Source organism: Orbicella faveolata, unplaced genomic scaffold, assembly GCF_042242905.1.
Source record: "Orbicella faveolata isolate gen_17 unplaced genomic scaffold, um_ofav_v1 contig_46, whole genome shotgun sequence".
Classification (NCBI taxonomy): Eukaryota; Metazoa; Cnidaria; class Anthozoa; order Scleractinia; family Merulinidae; genus Orbicella; species Orbicella faveolata.
The window spans coordinates 9,877,501-9,893,539 of NW_028301576.1; the positions used below are offsets into that span (position 1 = coordinate 9,877,501).

Here is a 16,039-nt window from a genome sequence, read left to right on the forward strand (position 1 = left end):
TTGCCAGTCTACACAACATTGCCAAGGAAGGAGATGGTACGTTACAACAGGAACTGCCCACACAACGGCACTTGACCCTAAACCCTGTCAAACAAATTCAACTAGAGGGGAAAAGGTTGAGGTCTTTTCATTTTTAAACATGATGACCTTGGTTGTATTAATGGTTTCTTAATGGTGTCTGTGACAGATCTCGTGTAAAGAACTGTTTAAGTGCTGGAAAGAAATGATTAAATTTTCTAGGCAAAGTTACCATGTACTTACATTCTCCAAGGTGATTCACCTTCAGTTCAAAATGCTTCGTTAGGCAAGCGGCTGCCTCCAGACCGCACATGTTACCGTATGTTTTGCCATCTGTTCCGCACACTGGGCGGTAATCTGCAGTGCAGGTGGTGGGGCACTTGCAGACAGGTAAACCATCTTCTACTTCACACCTTGTGTGAGGAAACGGACATTTGTAGTTCTTGCATGGGCCTGTGTTATGGAATAAACAAAATAATCACTAACTGCAAATTCTGTAACAACATTATTACATCCCTGGCCTACAGACAACACAGGATAAATAGCTACTCAATCATAATGACCACAGTGCTATTGTAGTTGCGCTCCAAAGCAAGCATGCTTCTCTGAACAATGAGGGACATGACTTAGCTTACAGTTACGCTGATTTTCCCGCGCTTTCCATCGGTCGCATGTTTTAACCCTGGGGGGGGGGGGGGGGGGGAGGGGAAACTCCCATATAAAAAGGACCGGGGTACAAGTCGTACCTTTTAGGGGTTAAAAAGCGGTTTTTGTACCTCTCAGTGTGTTCAGCCTCAAAAGGTCCAAGCGGGAGCTTTTGCGGTACCTTTTAGGGTGTTTAGCCGAAATGACAGGAGATATTTGAAAATCAATTAATTTTTAATTTTCTCTCAGAATTGGCACCTCTAGGGGTTAAAAAAAATTTCAAGCCACACCCACAAAAACAGGATCTTGGTAGCTATTAGGGGTTCTTTTCAAAATTTCCAAAGAGCACCCCCCTCTTTTTTATATGGGAGTCGCCCCGGGGGTTTTGCTTCGCGCTGTAATTGGTTCATTGCATTATTCCCTTTTGCTGTGATTGGTTTGTTACATTACTTGCGTTTTCTGTGATTGGCCAGCTTTATGACAGTGATGGAAACCATCCCATTGCGTTACACATTTTACTAAACACTGCTCTTCACTTACTGATACACTTATTCTCGCAGCTCTCGATGGTTTTGAAATTATTTCCATTTCCCTGGCAGCCGCCATAAATAAACTCTTCACACTTCTTCGATGTGGCATTGAAGAAGTAATGTGAAAAATAACCGAAGCAAGGTCCTCCTTCAGATGGAAGGTTACAAACTGGAAAAAAAAGAATATAAAAAAAAAAACGTCGGGAGAAATAATGGCATTTTGAACACTAGTAGAAACTCCTTGTTATCTGTTTAATGCCAATAAATGTTGGCACCAGAAACGGTAATTAATAACCTACTGTCGCTGAACAGCATTTGGAAGATGAGCTGCTGATAATTGCAAGTATTACTTTATCGAGGGAAACATCAGAACGTGTAAAGTTGTCTCTCCAAAACATTGTCACGTTCGCACGCAAAACGTACATGATGATTTTTTCAGGATGTTAGTTTAGCTTGGGTTTTGATTTGTGTTCTTAAGGGGGAGCCTTACAGGGGATTTCGTGTCCTACAACTGTGTACCCGTTTTTCGACGAATTCTTCCATAACTTCAATCAGTTGATAGTGCATGTGACGACAATAAAATTCTAATGCCCAGCTACGGATCCTAGTTTAAGAGTATCTACACAGTTCTTAAGAATGCTGGTGAGAATATTTGCGTTAATATTTTTGTACAATTTCTAGTCCATTATTCTGTCAAGTTGTCCCGAGAATTCTCCAGTACCCATCTATAGTACTTGGGAGGAGACCCGGCCAGGGCTTCAACCCGAGTTCAGCCCCCCTACCCCACCCCACCAACACACACAAAAGATGATATAGAGAGTTAACTATCGCTAGACAGAGCGAGTCAACTGTTAGGAGGGAAAGTGGTGTTCACATGCGTTCTTACCACATGGCCCAACATGCTTAAGCCTCAAAGTATTCAGGTTCTCTGGTTTACAGGCTTCTATCTCTAACTGGCATTTGTTGCTGTAGTTACGGCCATCAGAGCCACAGACTGGATCAAAATCAGCCGTGCATTCCTCTGGACAGTGACATTCAGCTTCGCCATTCTCATTTACCGCGCAGGCGCTCATGGGAAACTTGCATTTTTCACAAGAGTCTTTGGGAGGAGGCGGAAGCAGCTTCATTCCTGCGAAGAAAGGATATTCATCTTGACATCAACCAAGTCGTTTTTGTATGTTGCATGTAGTTACACTTAAACTTAAAGGAAATCTCGAAGCAATAGCTAACTGACAGGCGAGTCTTCATAATGGCGCATTCAAGAGGACCAAACTGAGGGTAACGCTCAGTCAGTCGCTACTTCACGAACAAGTTCTAGACTATCTCGTCATATCGTCATACGCCTTCGCGATGAAGGCTCTTCTTCTTCCACGACCTGCAAACTACTTGTTGATTGATCCTTGGTGTTTAAGTAGCATGGTTCATTTTTTTTACGTGGGTGGGGATGCTGGCTTCACGAAAAACCCTCAACCGTGAGGACCAAGCTGTCACTTTCGTCAGGGCCCTCACCGCGCAGAGTAGCCTGCGTAGCGAGCGTTTCCGTGGGGTTCGGGAGCAAAGAATTACCCACCCCCTCTTTCTTTTTTTGGCTCTCGCCCCATTTTTGCACGAGCAAAACACCGAAAATCCCGTTAACCGGTCTTTCTTTGCTCTCCAACCCCACGGAAACGCTTGCTACGCAGGCTACGAGCAGAGCAAAAGGTAAAGAAAGTCCTGCAGGGAGAACAAAGCTACCGCCTGCATAACCCTGGGGGTCGAAAGGTCAAATCTTGTTATATAGAAATTTGTTAAGTCGGTTGGAAAGATTTCGGATAAGGACTTCCGTGCGAGTTACTATGTATGGTAACCCAACGGAAATCAGCGCAAGTTGATCGCAAGTCTTTCTTTCTTCTGCAACGAGCATGCACTTGCGTATAAACCTGCGAGTACGCTTGGCTACCCACTGTAATCTGAACGCATTTTCAACTTGTAACTATGTGTGCGTCTGTTTCCTAACGGGGCGTAATATTACTCACGTGACATGGCCTTGGGCGGTCCACCAGCATTGGGTTTTGGCAGGGACTTCACACAGAGTTTTCTACAGCCATCATGGCAACATTTCTCACTGACATCACAGCTGGCATCATCAAAGCAGCTGTCGTCCAAACCACCGGAGCATACCTGAGGGTCCACAATAGGACAGAAACCTGGATTGTCTGCAATGAAAACAGTGATCACCGGTTGTGCACTGCTTTGGGCTACATTTGCATGATAGGCTAGAAGGTAATTACCCACGGCATGTGGATGTTTTATATAAGGTGTTTGGACGGGCCGTTTTAGGTGAGTACCCTACCGGGTGGTGTTAGGTTCTAGTTATACGTCTTGGAATGAAACCCTAGTTCGTGAGGGTTAACTGAGCTAAGCTACATGTGGTATTGTTTACATTCGTCTCTGGATGAAACCTTAGTATGTGACCAATGAAATTAAAACTACCGAGCAGTACTTTCATGTGGTACTACTGTTTATGATAATGTTACTAATGTACTAGGAGGCGCTACCTCTTAAAGGAGCTCAGTCACGGTTTGCACATTTTGAAAAGTTTAGCCTCAATTTTTCAAATTCGTCGTTTGCAATCCGTGTCAATCTTCGCCATCCTTGACCATCCTTGTTCCTTTATGGTTTATTATTATCTCTTTGATGTTTTCCTATCTTAATAAACTATTATTTTCAGGTTTCCTTCCATTTAAAGGAGATTTTGTACGTGGCCAAAAAAACAGACAAAACACCGTGACTGAGCTCCTTTGAGTTTGTGACCAATCAAATTCAAGCTATCGAGCAGTATTTTCATGTGGTACTGATTTATACGCTGCACAAAATGGGTCTTACTTTTTAAGTCTGTGGATGAGACCCTAGTGTGTGGCAATTCAAATTCAAGCTATAGAGCAGTACTTTCATGTGGAGCTGTTATCGCACTGCATGAGCTGGTTCTAAATATCAGAACAAACCTTAGTGTGCAACCATTCAAATTAAATCTATAGAGCAGTACTTTCATGCTGACCGGTTATCGCGCTGATCAATTTGGTTCTGAGTTTGTGAGTAAAATCCTAAAGAGCGCGAACATTCATGAAATGCTATGGACTTTCAGGAGAAAAGCCAAGTAAAAAATTAAAAGCTCACTTACTCTTACACTTTCCAGGCGACTTAACCTTGATCATCATGCCTTGCTTGCAAGCTGAAACCTTCATCATACACAAATTGCTGTATGTCTGTCCGTCCGTTCCACACACAGGGCTATAGTCAGCAGTACAAATCTCCGGACAGGTACACTCTCGCTCTCCATCATCAGAGATGCTACAGATGGCATAAGGATCTGGGCAAGGATTTAGCTGACAAGTATCCAGGGCTGAAAATTCCATACATGCGAAAATAAGCTTAACAGAACTGATAAGCAGCAGGGTGGAGAGGAGGTGAATGTATCACTGTTGTTACACCACCCCTGGCACCCGTGATGTACATATATTAAATATGCATTTTTATTCTGTGTTTTTTCACACTTTTTACTTATGTATTAATTCATTCGCGTCTTTTTGATCGTTCGACAAAGGCTGTAGATAGGCAACCAAAAGCTTACTGTAAATCTAAGTTTTCAACCAGAGTTCAGAACGTTTTAATTGTTTGAAAAGGGTACATATAGTCTGAAAATAACATTGCTTACAGAAATAGGAAGCTTCGGGATAGTCGTATAACATGAGAAATCTGTTACAGTTCATGCAATTAGAGAAATTGAAAGAAACCGGGCTGCAGGCGAGTGTTTTACCTACTTTTCTCAAGTGCTTTCAAATTCCCGGGATGTTTTCAGAGTATAATACGTGGCTTAGGCCTACTAGTTTGTGACCTTAACCCTTGTCCTGTGTTTGTGGCCTTTGTAGCCTTTAACCACGTGAAACAACGTACACAGTAACACTCGTTTCTGCGTTTTATACTCTGATATAACATAGCTATTTAGCCAATGGAATAATGGAATACTTTGGGTCGAGTCTCGTGCGTCTGAAGATAGAAAATGAATGATGCTCCAAAAAGCTGCGCATGGTTATTGTTTAATCACAGCATGGATAACCAATTGAGAATTGAAATGCGGTGATGACCTGGGAGGCTTAGTTCAAGACAACTCACATCCACAGAAGTCGTTACATTCCTTCTCCGTGTCAAATCTGTTGGCATTTCCTTCGCATCCACCAAATCGGAACTCCTCACACTGCCGAGAGGTGGAGTTGAAAAAGAATCGCCTCATGGAAGCGCGACAGCGGCCTTTTTCCACTGGTAGACTGCAGATCTGTGCAACTATGGGGAGAATAAAAACGTTGCTGTATTTACAATGTAAATCGTCAAGAGCTGAAACATTTGATATCATTTCATTTACCAAAACGATGTGTTTGACGTATTCATTCGTTACACAGTAACAGCAGCATAATATGCTCCAGGCTACAGAATTACATAGAAATATCGACAGTTCTACGTTCACCATGCCAGTTGCTGTGTTTTGTTTCCTTATGTTAGTTTTGTTGAAAAGTAGAATAAAGACTATTTGAGCCAGGAAAGCCTTATTTACGTCTTCCTATCATAGCTTTGTTGATTTTCCAAACATCACATCATATTACAATCTACCTGTACATTTTCCATTTCCAAGGTAGGTTAGTTTTCCTGCAGGCATACCATCAGCTTCCAACATGCACGCGGTCGTCTCCAACGCACACATGTTGTCATACGTGTGTCCGTCTGACGCACACACCGGATCGTACAGAGCAACACAGTTCTGTCGACACTGGCATGTAGCATTTCCATTCACGACCTTACACACGGGGTGGGGGTAGCTGCACAAGGTATTTACACACGGGTTGTCTGAGGTTGATATGCAAAATTAAAACATTAGCGAGAATTATAACCAGTGGTAAGCGCGAAATTGAAAACCACTCTATTCATTACGGAAAGTTTAGAAATGGTGCAGTTTGGGAGAAAGTATCAGCAGTAAGGTCTGATTGGAAAGGGTTAGAAAGTCGTAATTTGATTTTTGTTATGAAATGCAAATCACATGTATGAACTAGATGAATTTGTTCATTTTTGGAAGCTATTCTTGTGTATGCGAGTGTTCCTGGGCCAAATTAACAAGTAACTTGAATTTGCAATTTGTAAAGCCACATCATACCTTCCCGTGGTGCTAGAAAAGAGGATGTGCATTTTTTGATGCAACCATCAGAACAGCACTTCTGTTCTCCAGTACAGTCCCAGTCTGTAGTACATTCGGAAGGTCGTACAATTGCAGGGCAGGGTTTAGGGTCAGTTTTAGGGCATTTTCCTGCCTTGGCCAGTGTATAGCATCTCTTGCTACAGTCTCTACGTAAGCAGCATTTCTCTCCATCGGCACACTGCGAGTCGTCAGTGCAATAATTTTTAATGGTAGGAAAGCACATCGGCATGGGGTCCAACCTTGGGCAACTATCTTCAGGTGGGTCTAGAGAAAAAAAAAATGGTACAATCATTGACATCATGAAACACAACCTACCAGAAAACTGGTAAAGACGACAACAAAAATAATTTTAATTTAGCAAACGCCTGTATATTATTTTTACAATCTAGTTATTATACTGCTGTCGCTTCTCTGTCCGTTCATTCGTGTTTGTAATTTCAAGGTACATAGGGCTAACCTCACTAGCTTCCTTTCAGGGTGTCTATTTGTTTAACTTTTGTTGTCGCTTATCAATAGTCATTGCTTTGTCTTATTCTTTTATGTCATTCTTTTCCTGTCATATCTACTCATTTCAATCCTGAATAAGCCTTTTATTGCTATTGTTTCGTTATTGTTTAGATTCGTCAAGACTTGGCCAATGGCTGAAGTTGACGACCACTCAGTTTTGCCAAAAAGGTGAATCACGTACGAAATTCTTGATAAAAACTACCTCCATCACGGTCAAACGATCGCAAGATTTAGACCCAGGATTCCATGCGAGAGCCAGCCCAGGTATTAAGCAATACCCCAAGGGGGATCTTACCAAGGATTCTACCTTATTGGAGGTGGGACACTAAGGTCTGGGAAGATGACAAATCACTCTGCGCGAGTATTATAAACGCCTTTAAACTAAAGGCAAAAGTTAAGTACGAAACAGAAAAATTTATATGTGTTAATACTAATAACATGGAGAAATTAAATAAGAAGTGGGATTTGTGCAAGGGGCTCTGTACCTTAATTTGCAATCTGTTTATAAGTGTGATTATACTATGTTTTTAGAACTGTATTGACTGTAATGTAACTTTTAGGTAATATGTAGATAGGCATTAGACAAGAATTGTAATGTAGTGTAAGTAAATGTAGTACTGTAAGCAGAGTAAGTAGTTGTTTTAGAATTGTAATTAATTTACGTATATGTATTGTAAATATTATTTGTGTGTGGCAATAAATAAATAAGAAAAAAGTTATTAAAAAACAACACTGACCTTCTTTGCATTTGCCAGGATGCTTCAACCCTACATTAGTTCCCTTTTTGCACACCAACAACATCCTCATGCACTCGTTGCTGTATGTTTTGCCATCGGTGCCGCACACAGGAGCATATTCTCTTGTACATATCCTGTTGCATGAACATTCATTTACACCAGTCTTCTGATTCTTCACACACTTTCCATAACGATGGCACGGTGGATCACATGTTAAACCGTCTACAAAGAAATAAGCAAAAAATCTGTACAATAATTGGCAGTCTACCCTTCTCCTTCGTGCCATAGCGACACCTAGTGGCGTTTAATGATCAAATGACCAGTGGCCCTCTTTTTCTGTATCGCATTTGACATTGCTGATCTAGCCTGCGTAGCAAGCGTTCCAGTACTTAGAGCTTTTTCCATTTTCTGGCCGCGCGCAAGTTGGAGCGAGAGTAAAAACTCGACGAGGTAGGGGGTGTCGATTTTTTTGCTTTCGCTCCAATTTGTGCGCAGCCAGAATGCTGAAAAAGTTGTTACTAAGGGAACGCTTGCTATGTAAGCTATTGCTGATCGTCACAGCTTGTAGGACGCTATCAGATATACCCTAACGTTATCTGGATAGCCACGGGTCTGACTGTTGTCAAGGACTCGGATTTTTGACTTTGATTTAGTTCCTGATTAATTTCAACCCATAGCCTAGTTTATCTCTAGTAAATCATAGCTCCTAGTGTAAATCAAAATATGTAAATGTACTTGTATTAAACGGTTTCGTAAATCCTTCTGTAAGCAGTTGCATAACAACCTTATTTATGCATTAATGGTCTAATATAAATTTAGTATCACCCAACTAGTGGATTAATGCAAATCCTGCATTTTGATTGGCTACGCTACCAGGGGACTATTAGTAATGGTCATCGAGTAGCGAAATTGGCGCCATCGAGCGTGACACTTTCTTTCGTTTTATTCCCAAATAAATATTTCTTCAACTTGCATTTGCTAACTTCATTATTACCTTTTCTGTCCGACTAGTTGGGTGATACTAAAACAATTAGACCCTTCGCCCTCAAGGGCCACGGGTCAATAGCCCATTTGGCTTCGCCTCATGGGCTATTGACGCGTAGCCCTTGCGGGCTACGGGTCTAATTGTTAAATAGATGTGGCCCGCCTAGATTAGCCCAGGCTACTTGCGGGTTCGCGCTGTTGCTATTGTCAAGCTTTTTTAACTTAATGTGTACATATTTCTTTAAAATTGTAAATATGCGAGTCATAATAAAGTTGTTGTTGCTGTTGTTGTCCCATGATAGTGACAATTAAATTTACGCCATTCCCACAAGCCCTGTATGTTTTGAAAATAGCCACAATTTCCTGGGTGTATCAAGAACTACGGGTGCGTTCCTTTGGGGTGATCCGGATTCGGATCAGTGATCCAAGGTCACTCGGATCATGGTGCATCAAAGAAACCGATGAATCCACTCTAGTCACGAATTCATCGATTCCTTTGATGCGCCATGATCCGAGTGATCTTGGATCACTGATCCTGACCCAGATCACCCCTAAGGAACGCACCCTAAGTAGCCAACGATGTACAGCATTTATCAAAACACGTGTCGAGAAATAGCTTAGTAAAAACAACGAAAAAGCTAGATTCAAAACTAGCTGGCCTTAACTCTCAACACGACAAGAGATTACAACAAAGATGAAAAAAATGCATTTTTTGGCCAACCGTCGATCACGTTCTACACCACGATTGGCTAAAATAATATCACATGAAGTCACGCGTACGGACAAAACAAATACCAAGGCGAGAGAGGTGAGTTCAGAATTAGTAGTTCGAAAAGTTCAGACTGTTACTACAATGTGTACCCACCAGAAAAAAACAAAATCTCTAGTATTCTTAGATAGTGTAAGACTGATTGAACAGTAGCCGTATCTTGGCTTACAAAACTCACAGAGGAAGTATCAACAAAGACAAACAAAAAATACCTTGCAGGTACACTTTATGCACAAAATACGTCTACTACTGCTCGAGACATATTTGGAATTCAACCAGATAATTTCAGTACTGATCAAATACCTACAGAGATCCATCTAATACCTGCTTAGATGTAAAACTCTAAAAGCCCAGCAACAATCAGAATAATCATGGATGCCTGTAGAGTAGCATGACATTTGGGTTGTGGAATGACAGGCGTTCCGGGAGTGGGGAAACACCGGGGCCGATGGAAAGGTGTTTATTTCCTCTTATCTTACCACGATGATCCGTATCACAAGAAAGAGAATCGAAAACACTAAGAACTGTTAACTCTTGTTGCGTTAACTGGCTACACTTAAGAAAGAAAAACGTACCTTTAGAGATGCACTCTCCTGGATGCTTAAGGGTTACGTCACTGCCTTCGTCACACACCAGCAGCTTCATCATGCACTCAGTCCCGTATGTTTTGCCATCAGTGCCGCACACAGGAGCATATTCTCTTGTACAAATCCTGTTGCACGAGCATTCATTTACACCAGTCTTCTGATTCTTAACACACTTTCCATAACGATGGCACGGTGGATCACATGTTAAACCGTCTGCTAACAAAATAGCAAGATTGTGTGTCAATTGAGTTAAGAAATCAACTTGAAATGCCAGCTCCCTCTGAAGTCTAATGACACTTGCCACAACGGGCTAGATGTATTGAAGAGTTTAATCAAATAAAAAATAGCCTCCATTTGGCGCGAAAATATGTTCAGATATTTGTCCGCCGACATTATCTGTTCCGAGAAGCGAACAGTATTCCGAGAGGGTAGCTCGAGGAAAACTGTAATCCCTAGACCAATAGTTTTACTCCAGTCGAGGACCACATTTTGCAAGGCACTTAACATCGGACGAGTAGGCTTGTCACAAAAATCTAACTCGGTCAAACAAATATTGGTCCACGAAAAAAAAAAATTAGGTAAAACTCTTGTCAAGAAGCAAGGTGCTGAAAAAGATGATGAGAAAGTATCAATTAAATTACCTTTCTTTTTCGAAGAGCACTCTCCTCGATGCTTAAGCGTTACATTGCTTCCTTTCTCACAGACCAGTAACCTCATCATACATTCAGTGCTGTATGTTTTCCCATCAGTGCCGCACACAGGGGCGAATTCTCTTGTACATATCCTGAAGCAAGAGCATTTATTTTTACCAGTCTTAGGGTTCCTCACGCAGTTTCCAAAGCGATGACATGGTGGTTGACATGTTAAACCAAAATCAGCACTTTGCCTTCCTGTAGAGAGATGACGAACTAAATTATCTACAGGTAAATAAACACAAGTTTATGTAAATTTGACTCCTACAACCTTCACTCGACTCTCACAGTACATCTGTTTTTCCTAGTACTTACTTCCAAGACCCCCTGGAGGAGGTGGTAAGGCTTTGTCAGTCTTGACACATTTTTTGGTGCAGTTTGACTGGAGACAACATTTCTCCCCAAGAGGACATATGTCATCAAACCTGCAACCAGTTATCGATGCACATCCTGGGATGGGATTTAACACTGGGCATGTGCCTGGTCTTGTAACTGAAAATCATGTGTGTTTACCTATAATATCTGTATCAACATTCTCTAAGCTAAGGCCACTGAAAACAAAGGATCGATTTACACCTTGTGTTCCATTAAGATTATTCACCATAGTTTGTGTTCGATTATTAAGACATTTACATTTTAGTTTGCCGGCATTGATCCCAATGTATTCAAACATTTTACAAAATGTCACTTCTTAATCAGATGATCAAACCGCCCCCACTGTAATGATCCCACTGCCTATCAGATGATCGAACACTTTGCAAATTTGTAAACTAGTTGTAATATGAAGCCCCTTCCATATCAAACAGTGTAACAAACACAATCCATGAGCAATAAACCAAACAGTAACACAAAGTCGTTACAGCATTTTGCTCGTGCAGTACTCACGCGGAGGAGGAATCATCTCTGCTTTGACACATTTTCGAGTGCAATCGCTCTGCAGACAGCATCTGCTGCCAAGAGAGCATCTTTCATCAGCATCGCACCCAGTTATTTTGCCAGAACATTTCGGAGTAGGGTTCAGTACAGGACATAGGCCTGGTCTTGTTCCTGGAAAGAGGAAAACAGCAAAACAATTATTAGTGTTAATGCTTGTGGCCTATTCCCATTGACTCTCGCAAAACTGAAAACAAAATGCTAATCCTCTTTGCAGAATATTGAACAACAGACAGTACTACTGTAAAGATCTGTTCTGCAGCTCTATAGATTTCTATAATCCAACACTATAGGGTTTTTATAAGTCATCTGAAATTCATAGCCATCTTGTAAAGCATTACAAACAGTACTATATAAATTACTGGTCTTGTTCCTGCTTTTTAGCTTTTATTTACAAGTGTAGTCAGGCAGTAATGCTTTTGGCCCACAGAACTAAGTCTGGTCGTTTGAAGAGCGTTTTCGTAAAGCTCCGTTTTCGTAACGTGTTAGTATGGACCTAGCCCTAAACATAGACATAAAGCTGCGTTCCAAATGGAATTACATACTAATTTACCCTCCCCCCCCCCCCTGAGCACCCCATAATAGGTATCTGAAACAAAAGAATTTAAAATGACCGCCGTATCGCCGAAAAGATCCATTATTTCTTCCCTAGCCAACTGCTATACCTCACTCAAGCTACGCTACGCTAGCTATAACTCGTTAAAATAATAATGCCGCTTTATCAACACATTCTTACCATCGGGAAGAGCTGGCAGTGTACATTTGTGTTCACAGGTATTGTCAAGGCAGCACATTGAGCCTGGCGGACATGTTACTTCTCCAGTGAAGCAAGTTCCATTCGTCAGTTCCGCCAGATTACAGAGTGGAGTTGGGTTCAAAAGTGGACATTCCTTCTTTTCTATACCTGTATTGACTATGGAATCAGGATAAATTAAGTCACTTGGGTGAGCACAGTTCTAAAATGTTATTATATCACACTATATATGAGCTAAAAAGTAACTCAAAAGTCATTAGATTACTCTTCTTGTTAAGAACTCACTTTCAGGAGGAGGAATCTCTGCTTCGACACATTTTCGAGTACAATCACTCTGCAGACAGCATCTGTTGCCAAGAGAGCATCTTTCATCAGCATCGCAGCCAGTTATATTACCAGCACACATTGGAAAAGGCCTCAGTACAGGACAAAGACCTTGCCTTCTTCCTGGAAAGAAGAAAACAGTGAAACAATCATTAGTGTCATTCAAGTGATTGTAATTACAATGCTTCTGGCAAAATGACCACAAACAAATGCAATTACATACTAATTTCCCCCCCCCCCGAGCATCCCATAATAGCTATTTGAAACAATAGAATTTAAAATGACTGCTGCATCGCCGAAAAGATCCATTATTTCTTCCCTAGCCAACTGCTATAACTCATTCAAGCTACGCTACGCTAGCTACAACTCGTTAAAATAACAATGCTGCTTTATCAACACATTCTTACCATCGGGAAGAGCTGGCAGTGTACATTTGTGTTCACAGGTGTTGTCAAGGCAGCACATTGAGCCTGGCGGACATGTTACATCCCCAGTGAAGCAAGTTCCATTCCTCGTAGCACAGGATGGAGTTGGGTTTAAAAATGGACATTGCTTCTCTTCTTTACCTGTCGTAACTATGGAATCAGAAAAAATAATTTAACTCGTCAAGCAAAAGCAGCCTTTTTCACTTGGGTAGGTACAAGAAATGGCATTTACAGAAATAATCCACCTATAATGAAGAAAACAATAATTCAAAAGTCATAATAGCATTCAAATTCTTTTTGCAGAGGACTCACTTGCAGCAGGACCAATCCCAACTTCAACACATTTTCGAGTACAATCACTCTGTAGACAACATCTGCTGCCAAGAGAGCATCTTTCATCAGCACCACAGCCAGTTATATTACCACCACAGCCTGGAGTAGGGTTCAGTCGAGGGCATTGACCTTGTCTTGTTCCTGGAAAGAAGGAAACAATGAAATTATCTTTTATTAGTATTTAGCAAATACATGCAAGTGGATACATAAAATATCATATGTTTGAGCTGCAATGTTTGAAATAAATATTCCATATGTCTATTGTCTTGTCTTTCCCATCTAGAAGTATATCCCACAATCACAAATTGACCTTCTCCACATTAGCTTGATAACTTTTTCACTCTTCATTTTCGCAACTGTGTAAGTCGCGTTTATTGCAATGATCTGTCGTGTGGTGCATGTATGTAAATACATGTAAGTGATTCTGTTTCTATACCCCGAGTGCCAGAGGTTTTTCTTGCGTGGTTTCCGGTGTCGGTTATTTCCGTCCGCCGCGCGTAAGAAAAAGCTCAGGTACCCAGGGTACTGTTCCTAATGTTACTAGCCCAAACCGACTTACAAAATTGGAAACCACCAACCTTAAGTTACCTTGCAGAATATTGGAAAAAAAAAACAAACAAACAAATAGTACCACACAGCTGTGCTGTTTGATAACTTCAATTTGAATGTTTGTACCCTTGGTTTTCATCAACTTACCATGAAAGATAGAACCACATATCTCACAGTATAAAAATCACACACAGGATTTGGACTGAATCTAATGGTTAACACTTTACACTGGAGCACAGTGACGTGAAATTTAGAATCGTCTCTGGTTTCTTTACAGTGACCAGGCTTGGAAAATCACCACTCTCTCTGGAAGAGGCGCATTAATCCAATAATAACATATTTAGGTTTCTCATACAATCTACCATTACTCAGAATCCGCAGCCGAGAGACACTCTAGAACCAAATGACAGGCTCCCAGCCAGACTCGAACCAACTGACAGGACTAACTAGACTAACCCTAACCAAACAAAGACACTATCGCGGGACAGTTCCACCCCCAAAGACCACGTAGAAATAACGGCGCTAAAAGATTCTTACCATCGTCAAGTGCTGGCAGTGTACACTTGGCTTCGCAGGTATTGTCAAGGCAGCACATCAAGCCTGGCGGACATGTTACATCTCCAGTGAAGCAAGTTCCATTCAATGTTACATTACAGGATGGAGTTGGGTTTAAAAATGGGCATTCCTTCTTTTTAACTACAAGTAAAGTCAAGAGAAATCAGTTGACTTGGCAAACAACTTTGGAAACACACATTCACATGGTCACTGGTTTTTCACAAGTTGTACATTGTTTTCTGACATGTTGAACACTGGTTTTACACATGTTGTTTGCTGTTTTGTCACCTTTTGATCACTGGTTTTTCACGTGTGCTTCCTTCTTTTTTTCAAATGCTTTTCAATAGCTTTTTCATAAACTTGCTGTTGTTGTACGTTTTCTTTGCTTATTCACATGTCATTCACACGAATTTTCATATTGATATATATTCATATATTCCTTCACGGATTTCACAAATCTCTTTCGCAATATTTTCCTTTTTTAATACAAATTAAGAACATTTTACTTCTGATGATCCATACCACATTGTCCTTGTTTAACGACTGACAGTTTCTTTCCTGTTTTGCATGCTTCCACTTCTAAGCTGCATTCATTGGGGTACGTCGTACCATCTGACCCACACACTGGATTCCAGTCGGCAGTACAGATTTCACTGCACTCGCAGGTTGGTGCACCTTCAACAACTCTACAGTGCTGCCTGGGATCAGGGCACACTACTTTTGCACATTGGTCTGTTATAAAACACATTAGACAATGTTAAAAGTCCTCATAGGCTTGATTTCCACCGCTCTCTACATTCCTCACAGAGAAGAGACTTTGGGGGAGGAAGTTAAATTAATCTGTTACTGTGATATTTCGACAATGCATTCTATAGCCAGTTGGTAAGTGTAAAATTCTCCTAAAATTGCACGACTTAGCCCCCTTACACGAACAGATAAAAATATAGCCCATGTTAGTATTTCCAAAAGAGGCTATTATCGAGTGTTCTAGTCAACGGCAACAAATCATATTACAGATTAAGAATAAATCAATAACAAAAGAAATAATCACCACACTCTCCCATGGATACAACTGTCAAATCTTTTCCAGTCATACAAGCTTCAACTTCCAAGCTGCAGCTATTTGGGTAGCTCTGGCCGTCAGATCCACAGACTGGTAGCAGGATTAGTGGGCAGACCTGTTGGCAAACACAGGTTGCCATACCGTCTACTACCCTACACAAGTGCTTAGGATGGCTGCACAGTGAAATGTCACAAGGATCTGTGGGAACTAAACACACATGAAACACATAAAGCTTTCAAACACCTTTAATACAACTGGTCTTTTTTGGACAAAGCCAAAAAAAGACAAACAAAGCGATGCGCACAGAAGCAATCTTGGATATTTCTTGAAGAAGCTTTGTCACAGTATGCGCATCTTGAAAAGCTTAGCCTACATTTTTCGAGTTCGTCGTTTGTAATCCGGGTCAATCT

The 16,039-nt window shown here is 41.1% G+C and overlaps 1 protein-coding gene across 4 annotated transcripts in view; it reads right to left on the minus strand.

Annotated features, from left to right (window-relative positions):
- Positions 1 to 16,039, minus strand: part of LOC110051236 (uncharacterized) — a 53,746-nt gene that overhangs the window by 6,478 nt on the left and 31,229 nt on the right. Inside the window, exons 24-43 of one of the 4 annotated variants that reach the window (XM_089278245.1) lie at positions 15,618 to 15,836; positions 15,089 to 15,298; positions 14,549 to 14,707; positions 13,442 to 13,603; positions 13,112 to 13,279; positions 12,666 to 12,827; positions 12,363 to 12,530; positions 11,579 to 11,740; positions 11,009 to 11,185; positions 10,643 to 10,891; positions 9,990 to 10,214; positions 7,662 to 7,883; positions 6,376 to 6,681; positions 5,838 to 6,071; positions 5,346 to 5,513; positions 4,354 to 4,575; positions 3,209 to 3,388; positions 2,080 to 2,322; positions 1,204 to 1,362; positions 262 to 471 (exon numbers count right to left, since the gene is read on the minus strand). In XM_089278245.1, coding sequence (XP_089134371.1) covers positions 262 to 471; positions 1,204 to 1,362; positions 2,080 to 2,322; positions 3,209 to 3,388; positions 4,354 to 4,575; positions 5,346 to 5,513; positions 5,838 to 6,071; positions 6,376 to 6,681; positions 7,662 to 7,883; positions 9,990 to 10,214; positions 10,643 to 10,891; positions 11,009 to 11,185; positions 11,579 to 11,740; positions 12,363 to 12,530; positions 12,666 to 12,827; positions 13,112 to 13,279; positions 13,442 to 13,603; positions 14,549 to 14,707; positions 15,089 to 15,298; positions 15,618 to 15,836 — 4,005 coding nt within the window. Of the gene's footprint in view, positions 1 to 261; positions 472 to 1,203; positions 1,363 to 2,079; positions 2,323 to 3,208; positions 3,389 to 4,353; positions 4,576 to 5,345; positions 5,514 to 5,837; positions 6,072 to 6,375; positions 6,682 to 7,661; positions 7,884 to 9,989; positions 10,218 to 10,642; positions 10,892 to 11,008; positions 11,186 to 11,578; positions 11,741 to 12,362; positions 12,531 to 12,665; positions 12,828 to 13,111; positions 13,280 to 13,441; positions 13,604 to 14,548; positions 14,708 to 15,088; positions 15,299 to 15,617; positions 15,837 to 16,039 lie in introns of all 4 variants that reach the window. The other 3 variants (XM_089278244.1, XM_089278246.1, XM_089278247.1) reach the window with 3 other exon arrangements.